The sequence below is a fragment of the Emys orbicularis genome, chromosome 14 (assembly GCF_028017835.1).
Source record: "Emys orbicularis isolate rEmyOrb1 chromosome 14, rEmyOrb1.hap1, whole genome shotgun sequence".
NCBI classification, from domain to species: domain Eukaryota; kingdom Metazoa; phylum Chordata; order Testudines; family Emydidae; genus Emys; species Emys orbicularis.
Window position 1 is genome coordinate 17,951,627 of NC_088696.1, and position 17,521 is coordinate 17,969,147.

The 17,521-nt window shown below is 43.6% G+C and overlaps 1 protein-coding gene across 1 annotated transcript in view; it reads left to right on the forward strand.

Annotated features, from left to right (window-relative positions):
- The window catches only part of BEAN1 (brain expressed associated with NEDD4 1), a 94,666-nt gene that overhangs the window by 52,219 nt on the left and 24,926 nt on the right, over positions 1–17,521 (forward strand). The window contains exon 3 of the mRNA XM_065416781.1: positions 14,118–14,327. Coding sequence (XP_065272853.1) covers positions 14,118–14,327 — 210 coding nt within the window. The remainder of the gene's footprint in view (positions 1–14,117; positions 14,328–17,521) is intronic.

Genomic DNA, 17,521 nt, shown 5'->3' on the forward strand with positions numbered 1-17,521 from the left:
ACCCCATTGGGAGTTGGGCAGCTGAGTGTTAAAAACAGGAACACTTCTTAAGTTGCTTTCAGTTAAGTCTGCAGCTTTGGGGCATGTGGTTCAGACCCTGGGTCTGTGTTGGAGCAGACTGGCGTGTCTGGCTCAACAAAACAGGGTGCTAGAGTCCCAAGCTGGCAGGGAAAGCAGGAGAAGAGGTAGTCTTGGCACATCAGTTGGCAGTTCAAGGGGGTTTCTGTGATCCAACCCCTCACAGAGTCTATGTACAGTAATTATTGAGTGTGGTTTATAAGCTTAAGAAACAGATGGCCTTTCAGCTGTTTCATTTTAAAGGTACCTGTGTGTGAAAGAGAAAGAGAGGTTAGATCAGCTCTTAGACATCCTGAGCTGGGAATTCCTATTCCCAAACTATTTTCTGACACTTGTTAAACTGATTTATACTGGACAATTTCCAGATGATTCTATTTTTCCACCAATTTACTCAGCTTTGCTGGCAGATAATGAGTACAGAAGCACAGGGACCAGCAGAAGCAAATATGCCTGACAATGGAGGGAGCCTTCAGGTCACACGTTCACAGGATCAGAGATTTCTTTTATTCCTTCTTTAGATATTAGGCATCTTGAGACAGTAATCATCTGCCTTGTGTGTGTTAAGATTAATACATAGGATTATTGTGTTGCATGCTGCTCCTATTGCAGAATTAGTAGCTTTTTGAACTGCAGATGAACTGTATATTGAGGCACTGTTATTCACACCACCATAGCTGTGTCACTGCTAGTGACAAGTAAATCTCAAAGTTCAAGGGGTTGTCTGGTTAAGCATCCAAATGTTGCACAACCTTACAAGGGCACTACCCATCAGTCTCACTCCACAGAACCCCCTGCTTTAACCCGATCTGCAAGACCTTTTCTCTCATTTTCCCCCACTGATTAGCAGATCTTCCGCCCTCCAGATTCCCACAATAGCTGGTACCTCCCCATGAAATCCTCATTCTCTGCTTCCAAACCCCTCTGGCCTCTTGTTCTCCCCACCTTTGACCTCTCACACGGCGGCTGCACTAGATGTCCGAGGTCCCTTGCAACCCTACATTTCTATGATCAAGCACACTCAGTAGACTTGCATATGCCAGACAGTATTGTTTGTCCATTGCCCAACCAGGAGGAGAGAGTCTTGGCAGGAGAAAGCACTGGTCAGTGGGATTGGGGAGGTACCTATATGGTTATTTAGCAGCAAGGGGCTGGGAATAGCTGCCCATGGGCATAAAATTCAGACCTAATTTTCTCCATGTCCTGTTTATTTTAATAACACAGGTGGTTTTAGGATCCAGTTAATATCACTATCAGGTTATTTATTACTGAGCAGCGCTCCAAGCGTTCCTTAGTAGAAACGTGCATGCAGAAAACTCTCAAACATTCACTCTGATCTACAATTTAGGAAAGACTGTAATATAAAAACTAAAGTTTCTTTCTGCTTTATGAATGACGAAAGCAGTGTTGCACCTTTTAGGCAACTTATGAGCTCTCTAATGCAGTGGTTCTCAAACTAGGGCCGCTGCTTGTTCAGGGAAAGCCCCTGGTGGGCCGGGCCGGTTTGTTTTCCTGCCGCGTCGGCAGGTTCGGCCGATCGCGGCTCCCACTGGCCGCGGTTCACCGCTCCAGGCCAATGGGGGCTGCAGGAAGCGGTGCGGGCCGAGAGACATGCTGGCCACCCTTCCTGCAGCCCCCATTGGCCTGGAGCGGTGAACCGCGGCCAGTGGGAGCCGCGATCGGCCGAACCTGCGGACGCGGCAGGTAAACAAACTGGCCCGGCCCGCCAGGGGCTTTCCCTGAACAAGCAGCAGCCTAGTTTGAGAACCACTGCAATGGAACCATCACACATGACTCCAAAATATCATGAAAATATTTTAAATGCTTTCACTACAATTCAAGATCTGAAAGATTACTAAGAAGGTTTGTCTTCTTTTAAATTGCCAGCTCAGTTTAAAAACCTCTGCTTGAATACAAAAATGCACCCCAGGGCTCCATTTTGGATTTTAAATTCAACTAGCAACCTGTTCTGGCACACAAGTGAAACAATAGGCCAACTATAGTCATAAATCAAATATAAGCCTCTCTGGATTTACACTTAGTATAGCAGAGGGCCCATGGACTCTGCTGGACAGGAGACCTCTTGGCATGTCTGGCCTTATGGACAAGACCAGTCTTTCTTTCTGATTTAAGGTGTAGTGTCTTGGAAATCAACAGACATATTTTTCTAAGATCTAGCCCTGATGTGGCCATTGCATGAATGAGTTAAATCATATAATTTCACCTGCGACAGTGCTACTTGGCACACAGCCAGTTTGCTGCAGTTTGAAGTGTTTGAGAGATTATTTTTGTAATGCACCTACTCTGCTTATTTTGTGGTTTCCTGCATGGAAGCTATAGGAATAAACAGTGTGATAGCAGTCTGATAGCTGCGGTAGCCAGAGGTTTATTTCACAGTCCAGCAGAGAACACAGAATCCAATTGGTCACTCTTGACCGAACTAAATCATCACTGAACAAGAACTGCTCATAAAGCAGGAGCAACAAAATCTTTATCAGTTCTGCTAATTTTCCTTATCTATCATTCCTTCTTTACCATCTGTCAGTCTTCTCCCCTTGATTAAAAGGCTGCATATTCAGTAGTCTGCATATTCAGGAGTCTGTCTCATCATTCCTAAAAAAAATGTAATTTATCCTAGCTAGAGAAAATGAGGCTCTTGAAATATACTTTGAATAGCTTACACACGATGCACCTTAGTGTGTTAAATATGGCACCTACTTACATTGTTTATACACTGTGCCACTGTACATGCCACCCACGTTCAGTCCTATAGAGGTTTATTCAATATATTTAAAGCTCATGGAAAGTGTTGGATTTATAGTCCTAGTGGATGAACTTTTCTATTAATCCACAAAACAAATTCAGCATGGGCAGTGTCAATGCAGTATTGTCTTAATATGCTTTAACTCTGAGCAGGGAAGCTATCTCTAGAATAAGAGATTTGCTTTCCATGATCATTCAGTCCTTTACCTTCTTAACTGACATTGGCAACAATTGTGGCAGTCGTGGTTTTTATGATGTGCTTATTACTTTTTCAGGGGCTTTTTTCCCCAGTCACGCCACACAAGAAAGAAGACATTCTAGCCAGCCCAGTAAAGCAAGATCCGCTGTTGCCTACATTCCTGGCCCCATTCCTGCCTTAGTTGTTCCACTGGGAAGAAATGCCAAGGAGGCCAGCAGGAAGAGCTCACCTCTATATGCCAACCTGCAAAGGCAGAGGAGGCCAAGGAACAAGTCTCTAGAAAGTGACTGGCCTAACCCCTCCAGCTGGCCCAGGCTGACATAAAGGCGCTCTCTTGTGTCATGTCACTGTCCTCTTGTGTGCGGAACTGACGACAAGGCAGAGGCCGTTGGCAGTAAGAGGATTCCTGCACAGCAGGGAAAGGCCATGTTTCTGCCTAGTTTTGAACAGAGGACTTCTTGTATGTTAGGTAAACATGAAAACCACAACACTACATAAATCTTGACCAGCTACTCTCCCTTTCACCTCATTGTCTATCCACTTGGCAACCAACTCATTGCCTATAGGGTTGGCTAGATCTTTTAAGGTTCCAGGTAAAACAAAACATTATGCCCTTCAGCACAAATTCCGGATACACGTTACTCTAAAGTGGACATGCATTCAGGAAGTAATTTCAGTATGGCCTCTATTCTGCCCCAATGACAATATGAACTGCAAAAAGGTAGAACTGTAAGAAGGAGAAAGCCAGTTTAAGCCCTGTTAAAGGGCTATATCCTATGAGGTGCTGAGCAGCCTCAACATCCATTGAAGCCTTTGGAAGTAAGTGTCCAGTACTATGCTAGAGATGCTGTGTACCAGGTTAGGATCAGATTCTAAGTGACCCAGAATAGCTGCATTTCCTTCCCTCAGGTAAACTGGAAGAGTGTAAAAAGGTTTATCTTCAAAAGAGATTCATGGTAGGGAAAAATGGCACCACGTGAAAGTTTCCAAAAGAGTTGCATCTCCCCCAGCAGAATGGAGTTGTTGTATTCTAAACACAGTCTGTTAGGAGTGGTGCAAGGGCTGTGTAAAATTCCATACTGAGGTATTAGAGAGGTTTTGCAGACAGATGTTGCTGTCTAGAGTCTAGAATAGGCAATTTTCCACCAATATTCATTCTCATTCTAAAACAAGCTTCACCGAGTCTGCCGCATTTGCACTCATTTCAGGTTTGTTTTCTGTAGCTCTGAAAGTGGCTGAGCTTTGCTAGCACAAAAAAAATAGTCCAGCTCAAATGCTTGAATATTCAAATTGTGTATTTTGCTGTGTAATAGGCTTGGTCTCCCACAATGCCCCCTCAGGGGGGGAGGGAGCCCTGTACTCACCATGTCAGCAGCCTCCCACACCCAGGTAGTTGTCAGCACAGGCCAGGTGTGGGAGATTCAGCCCTCGGTCTGAGTCCATAGGAATCTATCCCTTCTGGGACTATCAAAGGCCGCTCCCAAGCACCAAATAAAGAAAAGAAAAGCAGAAGCTGATAGCAGGCCTCTGTCTTTGAAAGGGCTCCAACTACTTGTAGTCCAGTTCAACACCCTCACAAGAATCACTCCTAGCAAGTGTTTTAAAGTAACTCTTGGGGTGTGGCCCACCTTCCCTCCAAGGGGCTCAGACTGGCAGTGCTCAGGGCAGTAGCATAGCTAGTGGGGTGCAGGGGAAGCAGCCGCTTCCCCTCAGCACATTTGACATTCCGGCACTAGGCAGAGCACCGGCAGCTTCACGGCGTGGAGGGGCTGCAGCGGGGCGCCCGGCTCGGAGCGCGGGAGAAGAAAGTGAGGGACGGTGGCTGCCGCTGCCCGGGCACAGGTGCTGCTGCTGCTCCAGCTCTCCGGGTGGTGGGGTGCAAAGTGCCCCCTGAGCAGCGCCGCCCGCAGGGGGATGTACCGGCTGCTTGGTCTCCGTTCCCCGTGGGGAGCCGGCTCCTAGGTTGCGCCGGACTCAGCCATAAAACGTGGGAGGAGAGGTTTGGTTTCCAGTTACTGGAAGCGGCTCTCTCTTTTGGACTCTTTCTCATGGGGAAAGCATGGGATCAGCGTCTGGGGAGTTGGGGGAAATCCAGCCAAAAGCTGGGCTACTTCTCTTTTAAACTCACCCCCAGCACCGCTGTTCATAGTGACCTAAAGGCTTCGCCTTCCCCACCCCTAGCGCCCGTGTTCAAATTTGTCCATGTTTCCTCTGTACCGGGCTGAGCTTTGCGCTCCGGGGAGCTCACGTTCAGCCCCATCAGGAGAGCTCAGAGGCTCTGCCGTCTGCGCCTGGTCTGCTCTCTCCCGGGCCCAACAAGCCAGGCGGTGGCATTCAGTCAGGGACGCTTTTCCCTGGCGCTGTGGGGGAGAAGAAGGTTGCTCATCAGAGGCACCTGGGCAGCCAGGTAAGCGCGGACCCAATGAGCGGGATGTCTGGGGGGGGGGGGGGAAGAGGTGTCAGGGACCGACCGTCCGCTCCCCGCTTACGTCACGTCCGAGACTCCAGCCTGCCTGGAGCTTCCCGCGTGCCTCTCCCCTCTCCCTCCCGCGGTGGCCGCCCAGCACGGTGTCATGGCTTCCTCCGAGGTCACTCGGCAGCTCGTGAGTCCCACCCGGGGGCGCGTGAAACTTTGGCTCTTCCCCCCCCCCCCTCCGACCGCACCCTAAAAACTTCTTGGCCGGGCCATGCCCGGCCCCCTCCCCCCAGACCGAGCCCCTCCGAGGGGGGGCGCAGCATGGCCACAGCGTGGCCAGAGAAGCCAAGGGGGGTGGGACGCGGCGCGGCCGGAGGAGCCAGCAGAAGGGGTGTGGAGCAGCCGGAGGAGGAGTCGGGGGGGGGGCGCCTTTTTTATGTTTGCTCCCCCTGCAGTTAGAACCTGGCTACGCCACTGGCTCAGGGGGAACAGTCCTAGCCCTTCTTTGGGAGCTGAAATTTAAAGGTGTGTTCCGCTCCTCAGCCAGCTGCTAACTGAGCCAAGTTTCCCATGTTAGGCCTTTCTTGTAGGCTCGACATGCTTGCACGTGTGACAAGGTAGGGCTGCTTGAGCCCAGAGCCGTTCATTAACCCTTGGCTGGCTGGTATGGAGTTTGCACATTTTGGCTATTACAGGGATGTGCCCCATTACCAAATAGAAGTAATTTGATGTGATTTATGTAACCAACAAGGTGCAAATTTTGAAGGACTAATGGAATATTCACAGTGAAGTATTTTCAAGCTACAGAACTACAACTGGATGAAAACATTTACAAACAATTTAGCATAATGGCATAACTAGGAACTCTGTTACAGATATTTGTGGGTTCTACGCAAGTATCCATATTCCTAATATTTATGAAAGGGGAAGTAAGTTATTTTGCCATGCATAAATATGCAGATTACCAACTGAGAGGAATTTGGTAAGAGAAAAATATAAAAGGTTGACTTTATTCTTTGCTCTGAGTAGTACGAATATATTTTGTTTTCGGAGATTGTTAATAGAATTCTTAATTTTCAGAAATAAGAGGTCTCATTCTGTCACTCTTACTCTCTTGAGTGCTCCCATTGAACTCAGTGCTATTCAGGAAGTATAGTCTAGAGGATTAGGCTCAGAATTTAAAATACTGTAAAAGAAGGAGATTATCAACTGCATATTGTTTTAGAAGCTGGGCTAAGGGCAATTCATTCCTTTTAATAACAGTAATATATCGTGCTTCTGCCAGAGACTGGGTTCAACTAGATTAATATGTATATAAAAGGGGGAAGATTCATGAATATGAGTAACAGGAGATAAAAGGATGAGAGTTTGAACAGCTTAGGCATCTTCAAAGCTCTGAGGGAGTGCTAGATAAATGGGCTCTTTGTCTAACAAGAAGAAATGCTTCTTTGGGTACAAAATGGGAATGTAAAGTTCAGAAATGATTTCTTTTTCAACTCCTATAAACAAAAATAGGGCCAGATCCTGATACCCTTACTCTGACTTTAGTGGGGATACTCATTGACGAAAGTGCTATGCAACGTGAGTAAGGATATAAGAATCTGAGCCATAGCTTGTATAGCTAAATAATGTCTAAAGGTTGTACAATGCCAACCCATCCTTTACTTTGATAAACACTTTCTTTACTAGTGAGGGCAGCTATTAATCTTATTGGGGCTAATAGTAATTCTAGTAGCCATTTTTCTTTTAGAAAGAATCAAACACGCACACACATTTTTTATATATATATATATATAGAGAGAGAGAGAGAGAGAGAGAGAGAGAGCGCGCGCTCAGACTTTTCCAGATCTACAGTTATTTAAAAAAAACAGAGCATCACAGTTTATGAAATAGTTCTGCACCATAGTCAATAAATTGTACACCCAAATAATGGTTTGTGTTCTTCAGTTACCCATTAGGGTAAGTGAAATATTTTGGTGAAAGGAAATTGTCAGTGCTTCTGATTTATTCTTAAACATTGACCAAACGAGTCACAGAATTTTGTTAGGTTAGGCATAACAATGGTGGGATCCAACACCAAAATTAGAATGCTCTGTAAAGGCTGTATATTCTAATTTGGCTATTGTAATTATTGGAATAAATTCCACCTCCATAAAATTGGTCAGAACCCTCTCTCAGGAGGCATCTACTGATGCAGCATTTCCATTACACATAGAAATGTAAAAATTTTCCACTTGCAATAATCTTCTGAGCTTGTTTAGCTGATAAGAAAGAAAATTATGCGAGAGGAAAGAATAGAAGTTTTTGGATATTCAAAATAGTCCACTCTACCTCTCTTCTTAAACTAATGCAAATCCTTTAGGTCATGATCCTTCCAACGATCACAGCTAAGTACTCTGCATATTTTTTTCCATATCCTTATCACAAGACTTTGTATTCCTTTTTCCTTGTACTTTTTACTACTCTATTGATAGTGATTAATATGTACATATTTACAATGAGGAGCCAGGTTTGTTTAAAACTCATCCTGAGCACGTGAAAGGGAATAGACAGTCACATAGGGCAGGATTTTCAAAAGGGCTCACCGTAGTCAGTTTTGAAGACTATGGTAAAATTCCCATTCAGTTCAATGGGAGCAGTGGTAAGCCAACAATGAGTGCTTTTGAAAGTCCCACCCATAAGCCTCTCCTGTGAAGTCCACAAAAGTTAACCCACGTCATCCAAAATTCTGTAACCCACTCACTCCCAAAAATAAGAACAGTATTAACCTGGGACCTTCCTCTGGATCTCCCAGTAGGTTTCTAAGTAAACAAAAAGGGCGAAAGTAGGTCTAGGACATGTGTCAATCTCATTCAAATTCACTAGAGTTACTTCTGGTTTACACCAGCATAAATGAAAGCAGAATCTGTCCACTTCTTTCAGGGTCTGGAAAGAATCAGGCACATTGCTTGTGCTTAACTAGTAAATAATAATAGATCAAAGACTTGGCCATGAAGTTTAAATCTAATCTCACTCTGAATCCCGCACCAATTACAAATGAAAAATCAATCTGATGAAAAGCCTTTGACATATTCTTGTGGACTTGCCTAGCATTCAGTGAAATTCTAGCACAATTAATAGGCTCTGTGCATTATGCCAGTTTTTCAAATGTGAAACATCTTCAGAGGGCTGACATTTATCACCAACCTGATGTATAATATCAATATTACCAGTGCCACACCTAATGTGAAAGTATTAAACTTGCTTTATGAAACAATTGACTGATAAAACAAAGGCATCAAGGACAAGTTGCAAGTCTGTAACTCTCTCCTGACCTTCCCATTTCTGCTATCAGAGAACATAGCTTTTATAAGATCCCTTAAATGGTTGGCAGTTGATTATAGTAGGTTGCTTTTAGCCAAACTGACAGTAGAATCTCTGCTTTAGTAATGGCATATTCCCATCTGCTAATTGGTTAAAATAAATATTTGGAGGTCAATGTGCCAATGTCTGTGTGGTTTTAATTCTGTTCTGCTTCAAATGGCTGACAATCTACCTGGTAGTGTCTGTTGCCACATCAAGACTCAATCTCATGTCATTATGGTGGGTACTACATTAACACTTTCCTTTCATCTTGAAAGCTTGCAGAACATTTGTGCAAATCTGGCTGCATATACCTTGGCCTGATTGTCAGAGCGGGACTTTCCAGGGTTCGGCTCTTGTGAAAATGCTTTTCATTTTTGCTATTTAATCCTGCAAGAATTTAGGTAGTGTGCATTAGGGAGAACAAACTCATTGCAATCCAGTGTAACCCACACACCTTCTGGGTGTGGTGTTCTGTCCCATCTAGTGGCACAGAGACCACTTAGAGAGATATAAAATGCGTCTGCCTACAGCCTTAGTTAACAGCCAGTTGGGTTTTAGCTCATACAGGAGAGCAGTGGTTCTTAACCTTTACTGCAGCCTGCACCCCTTTGGTTCTCAAAATATGTTCTCGCACCCCTTATCAAAAATCATTGAAGTAGGTCAGTTCTTTAAACCTAGATATATCATAACTATAGAATGAAAGATATATAATTCTATTTATTTTAATTTTGCAGTAAAATTAAGAATACGTGAAAAATTACACACTTTAAAAAAAAAGTTTACCGGCTCAGTGACTCTTCTGCTGGTTTTGTTCAATGATGTTCAAGAAACGAGGAACTTTTTTGAAATAGTCACACGCATGTCATCACTCGCATTTAGGTGGTTTCTGGACTTTGTTTTGATGTGTAAGAGTAATGAAAATCCTCTCACACAAGTATGTCTCGCACCCCCAGAAAGGGCATCTCGCACCCCAGATTAAGAACCACTGCAGTAGAGGCTCATGCACTAAGCTTCAGAGGCCCCAGGTTCGATCCCACCCACCAACAACCGGAGTCTGTCAGCGTTACGCCAGCTTGTTGGAAATGTTGCAAAGTACTGCTGGTTTAACAACAACAACAAAAAGTTCCTGCTTTTTAAAACAATTTCAAAATTTTATTTTCAATCAAAACATTAACATTTTACCAGCTGCAAAGGGTGTGTGTGGGGGGGGGGGGGGAAATCACTCATAAAAAAAGTTATACATCTTTGTTCTAGTGTAGTGAATGTGCCAGATCTCACTTTATTCCACCTGAAAAGGTAACAGCAGGAAAGCTACATTGTAAAAATCAATCCTCATTTTCTGTGAGCTTCTTATCATTGCTAGCCTGTAAAGCTTTCATATAATCAGTAGCCTACGGAAATTACTAGAGGCGAGATCTCAATCTTCAGGAAAGTTTGGTGCAAATCTGGATCCAAACTTTGCAGCTGGCTCCTATCTTTACAATCAGGGCCAGCTCTAGGTTTTTTGCTCCCCCAAGCAAAACCAAAAAACAAACAGAAAAACCCACCACACACCTCCGAGAGCGCCCAGAATGCCAGCCCTGAAATTGTGCCGCCAAAGCACGTGCTTGGTTTGCTGGTGCCTAGAGCCAGTTCTGTTTACAATGAGCCTGTGGTTCAGAAACAGATCCAAACTTCGCACTGTGCACCCATCTTTAGAAGTGATATTTACGAACTAGCTCCTAATGCAACATCCACAACCTCAACTAAACCCAAATGCACGTTACATACCGAGAAAGTGGTGAGCCAAGAGTTTTCATTAGTGTAAAATTAGGATAGGATTAAAAAACACAAACACACTAAGGCGCCAACTTGCATACCAAAAGTTTCATTATCCTAAAGAGTAAGACTTCGTAAGAGCTCCGTTAAGTTTTTTGGAAAGCTGTCTTAGATGCCCATGAAGATTCTAAGTCAGCCAAGTGCTGCTAAAAATTAACAAACACACTGCACGCAAAGTCTCAAGGGGTTTTTTTTCCCTAGTAAACGGAGTATCAAGCTTTAGTCACTGATGGCGTGAAGCCATCATGTATGTATTGCTCCTCTTTGCAAGCTCAATGTGGCTGCAAGACACTAAGAGTATCATACAGTAGCAAGAATTGGATAAATCCTGCAGAAAATTATCTGTTAACATCCATTCCAATAAAAAGTGCATATATACCTTTACGGGACTCACACAGCATGTTTTATTTGCTTTTCAGGAATATTTGTAGGAGCAAAGTTTTGTTAGCAAGAATGACTACAGAAAGGGAATATGCCAGAAAGGGAATCGCCCATTGGTACATAGAAATGGTGCATACACAAATTCTAAATGTACAGGTCAGCCTGTACCATTTTTGAAAGTTTGTCCCAATGGGTACACCTGCAAAAATGTAAGTTGCACTTTCTGCAGCCAGAAAGCCCTGCATGGCCCCTCCTTCCCAGAGACAGCCTGATCCAAAACCCATTACTGTCAACTGGAGTTTTTTCTGCGGATCAAGGCAATATGGGGTAACAGGCCATGAAAACAAATGCCTGCTGCAGCTAGCTTTTAAACTTTGTCCCTGAAATGTTGACAGTTTTATTTTATGTCCCACTTCCCCCCACAGCTTTACTTAGTAGGGGACCCTATCAAGTTAAGTGCTATGCCCGTTATCCAAGCCCATCATTTCTAACACTTTCCATTTTTTGTTTAAGTATCACAGCGCTTTGAATATCAACTCTGTTCAACACATGCCCATCCACATGACACCAGTAGAAGCTCTAGGGGAACCCAAGGTTAAACTTCTGGTACAGTCTCCCTAGGTTGTCTCTGAATGAGATTTGCATTGAAAACAATTGCAGCCATTCTAGCTCTTCAGATTTGTTGTTGTTTTATTCAACTTTTCTGTTAATTATGTCTCTGGGTGTGCTGTTGGAGGTAAATAATCTAGAAATGGAGTTGGAAGATGCAGAGGTTTTTTTAACATAACTTTTCCTATATTTGGTGAGAAATCTTTTAATTGAAAAATCATAGCAGGAAGGAAACGTACCAGAGACAGAGCTTTCTCAAGGGGTAGCCAACACTGCGGAACAAACTCCTGCGGGAACTAAAAATTACCACAAATCTCACCACTTCCGCCTTAAGTGCAAGGTACATTTCTTTGACCAGGTCTTCTGGTACATAAACATATAGCTGTGTGTGTGTGTGTGTGTGTGTGTGAAATATATCAACAACACTGCACACACTTCTCCCCCAGGGAGATGAGGAGCACTCGTATCACAGTGGAATGTGGTATAAAAGCCTATGTAGAATAATTGTCTGGAATATTGTCTGGATTTTTTTTTTTTTAAACATTAAAGTAAATATACATCCTGAAAATTTTCAGAAATTAAAAGTTTCTGAAATAATAGACATGGAAAGCCAGAAATGCATTTATTTACACTGTTTTCAAGGCCAAAAAGTCACAGAGTAGTTTCAACATGAAATAAGAATGAAAGAAGTGCTCAGAAAATAAACTAGGGGAAAAAACAAAAAGCAACTCCCTACATGACTATTTAGTAGAATTGTTCATGGTATTGGAAAGCTTTTGTTACTGGTAAAGACAAACAATAAACGTAATACTTATATTCACCCAATATTGTTAGTCCTCACTTGACCTCTAGCCAGTTTGACTTCCCAGCCAAAAGCAAACCTAGGGTCTCAGTTCTGCAGCTTACACCAGGATGGTGGCCGATGTGTTTGAAAGCTCTATACCTGTCCCTGCCATATCATGAATTAGATCTGCTGAGATCGAGTGAGGCCCAGACACCCCAGCTTTCATATGGGCTAGGAGAGCAGTAGCTGCTTGGAGTGAAAGGAGAGTGAGACTAATTAGTACATAAAGCTTAATATGCTGAAATCCAATTGTATGTAGGAATCCATGCAAAGTCTGTAAATCCTCCAGGAGGCTTGGTGGAGCTTTTAAACCTCACAGGCACCTATGGAGAACTGGGTTAGGGAGGTTCACAGAAGTAAAGTTCATGTACATTGAACATTTTATTTTAATTATTTTCAGCATATAAATACCTCTGCTGATGCATATTATATAACATCTGCATAGACATGTTCATGGCTGAAATTTAAAAAAAAAAAAATAGGAAATTCCCAGGGAGGAAAAAAAAATAGTTTGAGGTTTTGGTTTGGTTTTTGATTGTGCAATGTGATGTATTTGTACTTCAGGCATTTCATAGAATTTAAGGGCAAAAGGGGGCACTATGACTATCTTGTCTGAACTCCAGCATAACAAAGACCACAGATTCATCCATTGCTTCTAGCCCACTGCTCCTTATACATTTGTTTTAGAAACTGTATGAATGATGAGGGTATTTATCTTCCTTTCACTATTCATTGCCATAGTTTAAATACTTAGATTTTCTTAAACTGTAAAGTTACTTTAACATTACATTTAAAATATATGTATAAGTAATCACTATAATGTAACATTGTTTGTTAATGAGGTGGGTATTAATGTAGGACTTGTCTAGGTAATAGGGTCACTCTTCATAGCACATGTTCCTTGAAGCCATATAGAAGATTGGGAAGGAGAAGACAACTTTGTGCTGTTAAACGGACATGCTTAATGACTAGATAATCAGGACTGCTAAGTTAGACAGACTCTAGCATAGAAGAGCCTGCAGAGATGCTGCAGTACAGGTGCACTACCATTAATTGCTGCAGAAAGAGTAGGCTAGCCGGCTGATTTTATTAATTATTTTAATATTTAACATACCATACCAGGCTGACCAAGCGCCCATATTCAATTATATGTCCACCAATATTGAGAGAGAGAGAGAGAAACTCATCTCTCAGACAAGCCAAAAAGGTTTATCCAAGTATCACAGGTGGACAAATTATTCAGATTCATGGCAGTTATTTCCATTGTAGAGATCACTGGAACTTTTATTATTTGCTACCAGAATAACAGAGAAATAAAATAACTATAATCTTGTGACGATAATGAAGCAATAATCGGGGGGGGGGGTATACAAATACACGACAAATAGCTTCTAGCCTTTGAAGTGAGTATGTGCATTGCTACACAGGAAGTTTTACTGGCTGGGAGCCAGGACATTCTTACTCTTCAAAGATCTTTTGAAAAAATATTAACTATTTCACAAGGAGATCATTAGGGGCAAGATGTAATCTGTACAAACAACTGTCCAAGTTGAAATCCATTTGTAACTTGTTGCTCTGGATATCTGTTGCTTGTGCAGTAGCTTTAATCAACACAGTCTGTTCCTTTCAGCATCATTTATGCACTCTCTCCTCTCTCTCCTGTGCAGAAGTTCACTTGAACCAGAGCAGCCCTATCAGTGAGTTTCCCGGCTACAGTGAAAACGGCAATGACACCAGCTTGCTGGTCTCCCCCCTCCTGGTAGCTGGAGTAGTGATTGGACTTGTGCTGTTTCTATCCTGTGTGACAATCATTGTTGGCAGCCTGAGAAAGGATGGACGCTTAAGACACCCACACCTGAGGAGAGAAGCTAATTATGGTGAGATAGTGCTTACACGCCTTGTTGCACTGCTCCTATGGATAGTGAGAGCAGGCCCCGCAGAAATTGCAAAGCAAACATTAAAAAGACAAAGGAGGATACAACTGGCTTTCTTGTTTAGTTGCATCTCTGTGCTGGCACTGAAGTAAAGTAATGAGAGCTACATTTAATATTTTAAGGGGTCAAAATGAATGTGTGAAAGCCAACTGCATAGCTCCTGTTTGCCAGGCTGCGTAGTTTTCTTTGGTATTGTACACATTTGTGTCTCCCTCCCTATAGTCTCCTAATTTCCTGCTGCACTCTGTTGAAATCCCATTACTGCCATTGGTCTGTGGGCCCAGTTTAATTTCTCTCTGCTAGAGAGCCAGCATATAGTAGTTTCTAGAACAGGAAATAATGGAGTTCTCAGTCTTCAATTCTGTACCAACCTTGAAAATTGCCCCTTTGTTTTCTATAGAAGTGAAGAGTTCCATGTAATGGTGCTGCCCTGACAACACGGCAGGACATCTGGTTACATTAGACTTTAACTAGGGTTACCATACGTCCGGATTTTCCCGGACATGTCTGGCTTTTTGGGCTCCAAATCCCCATCCAGGGGGAAATCCCCAAAAGCCGGACATGTCCGGGAAAATCGGGACATGCGGGGCCGGCGGTGCTGGGCCGGCGGTGCTGGGCCGGCGGCGCCGGGCCGGGGACCGGCAGTGCTGGGCAGGCCGGGGGTGCTGGGCCGGGGACTGGCAGTGCTGGGCGGGCCGGGGGTGCTCGGCCGGGGGCCGGCACCCCAGAGCCCAAGCCGACCCAGGCTGGAGACGCCGGGGGGGGGCCAGACTGGGCCGCGCCTCCTCCCCCCACACACCCCTTACCTGCTTCAGGCTTCCCGCGAATCAAATGTTCGCGGGAAGCAGGGGAAGGGGCGGAGTTGGGGTGGGGGCCGTGGGCGGGGCTGGGCCCCGTGGAGTGTCCTCCTTTTGGAGGCTCAAAATATGGTAACCCTACTTTAAGCCCCTTCCCAGCAGCACTAGTCATCCCATCCCCTACCACCCAAAAGTGTCCCCATTTTTTCTTCCTGTGACCAAAATCTTTTGTGATTTCAAAGTATATGAGATATGAAGGGGCCCAGGATGACTTTTTGGGCCATTTTGAGGCTGCAGATCAGAAAAGCTTGAGAGCCAATTACACTAGAAAAACCCACAGAAGATGCGCTTCTGTAGTTAAAAAGGGAAAATATTAGGGATAGATATAGAAAGTGATCCCATTGGCCAGATCTTCCACTGCTGCAAAGCACTGTAGCTCCACTGAAGTTGAGGATCATTTAATTTAAATGGTGCATTGGCAATTTACACCAGCGAAGGATCTAGCCCCACAAGTTTGCAGTTTGTCATAAGATAGTTAATTTATATATTTTTTAATTTTAGTTAGTTATTCTCAAGGGGTTGTTCATTTAGGATTTTACAAGAAAAAAAAAAAAAAAAACCACCTCTAAATGTTATAATTTGGAGGAAAAGCCACTTACCAAAAACAAATATACCCTGTTTTTGGAAGATGCCTCTCAGGCCACTTAAAAGTACATTGGACCAAAACTTGAGCCTACTGTGGTAATTTACAAAGCTCCCATTGAAATCAATAGGTCTTCAATCTGGGGCAGTATTTCTCATCTTCATTTTAATAATTATTCATTTTGTGTTTGATCTGTGTTTAATAGAGAAGTGTCTACAGTCAGCTTCTTCAAATAATTCAAAAATTGTCAAGGTTTTTGGACCCCATCTTAGAGTCACATTTTTCACCTCTTTTAGAATTGCTCTATTTAATAAATAACCAACCTTAGTCCATTGGAGATAAATTACAAGCAACGTCTACTGTTTTCGTAAGACCTATTTTTTTTCTTGCTCTTTTTTCTGGCTTTGCAGCAATTAGGGCACTAATCCCTGAGCTGTACAGTTACTGTATCATCAGTAAAGCTGGTACACAGATGTTTTGGAATTATAAGGTGTTGTATATTATATAAGATGAAGTTGTCATTGTTTAAATAAAAATGCCTATGTTAATATTTGAGCTTCATACCAACACAGAAGGTGGAGGGTGGCATCAAAGCCCCCAGAGAAAAGGACAATCTAAAGAAGAAAGCTATTTTCCCCATCTACCACCTGATTATTAGAAATAAGTGTTAAGTTGTACAAAAGAGCTTAGCAGCATCTTTTAAGAAAAAAAATCAAAATAATAATCTTGAGCTCAGTAGTGCTCATCTGCCTATCTTAAGGTTTTACCTTAGCAGCCATCACCATAGCATCTGGGCACATTTCCATTGGCTCCAGTGGTAGCACCAGGAAGCACTGTGAATTTGGCTGACTAAGTTTACTAAGCATAGGAGAGGTGTAGTAAACAGGGACAGCTCCAGGCACCAGCGCACCAAGCGCGTGCCGGGGGCGGCCTGCTGGTCGCCATGAGGGCGGCAGTCAGGCGGCCTTTGGCGGCATGCCTGCAGGAGGTCTGCCAGTCCCGTGGCTTCGGCAGCGGGTACGCCGAAGGCGCGGGACCGGCGGACCTCCTGCAGGCATGCCGCCAAAAGCCGCCTGACTGCCATGCTTGGGGTGGCAAAATACATAGAGCCGCCCCTGGTAGTAAACGTGGTGCCCTGAATTAATCCCTGGTGGAGTTCCACCAGTAATAAGTTACCCTATTAAAATGACCCTGAACAATGAATTGAAAATGTACACAGATGAAAACTGCTTGAGGAAGGCACAAACAGTCCCCAACTTGTTGAAGTATGTCCCAACCCCTATCCAAAAAGATCACTACTCTGATAGAGACCTCCCTCAAAATAAAAGAAAAATATTGATCCCTATATACAGTCACAGCCCTAATTCATGGATCTATGGCGATTTGCTTCATTAGAGGACACAAATTATATTCTTATCTTTTCTATCTACAGCTCAGAACACCTTTAGGAAGTTTACATCACTATTTTGAGTTTCAGACAAGTCTTCTCAGGGTAACCCATAGCTATGAAGATTTGCAGAATGTGTTTGTGGTAAAGAAAAGCCTAATTTAACTCTGATATCAAAGCAGTGGTGCCGGCAATGAGCGCAGACCCCAGGGCCAGATCCTCAACCAGTGTAAACTGGCATAGTTCCACTGGCTCTGATAGAGCTATGCTAGTTGATACCAGCTGCAGATCTGGCCCTTAACTGAGTAAT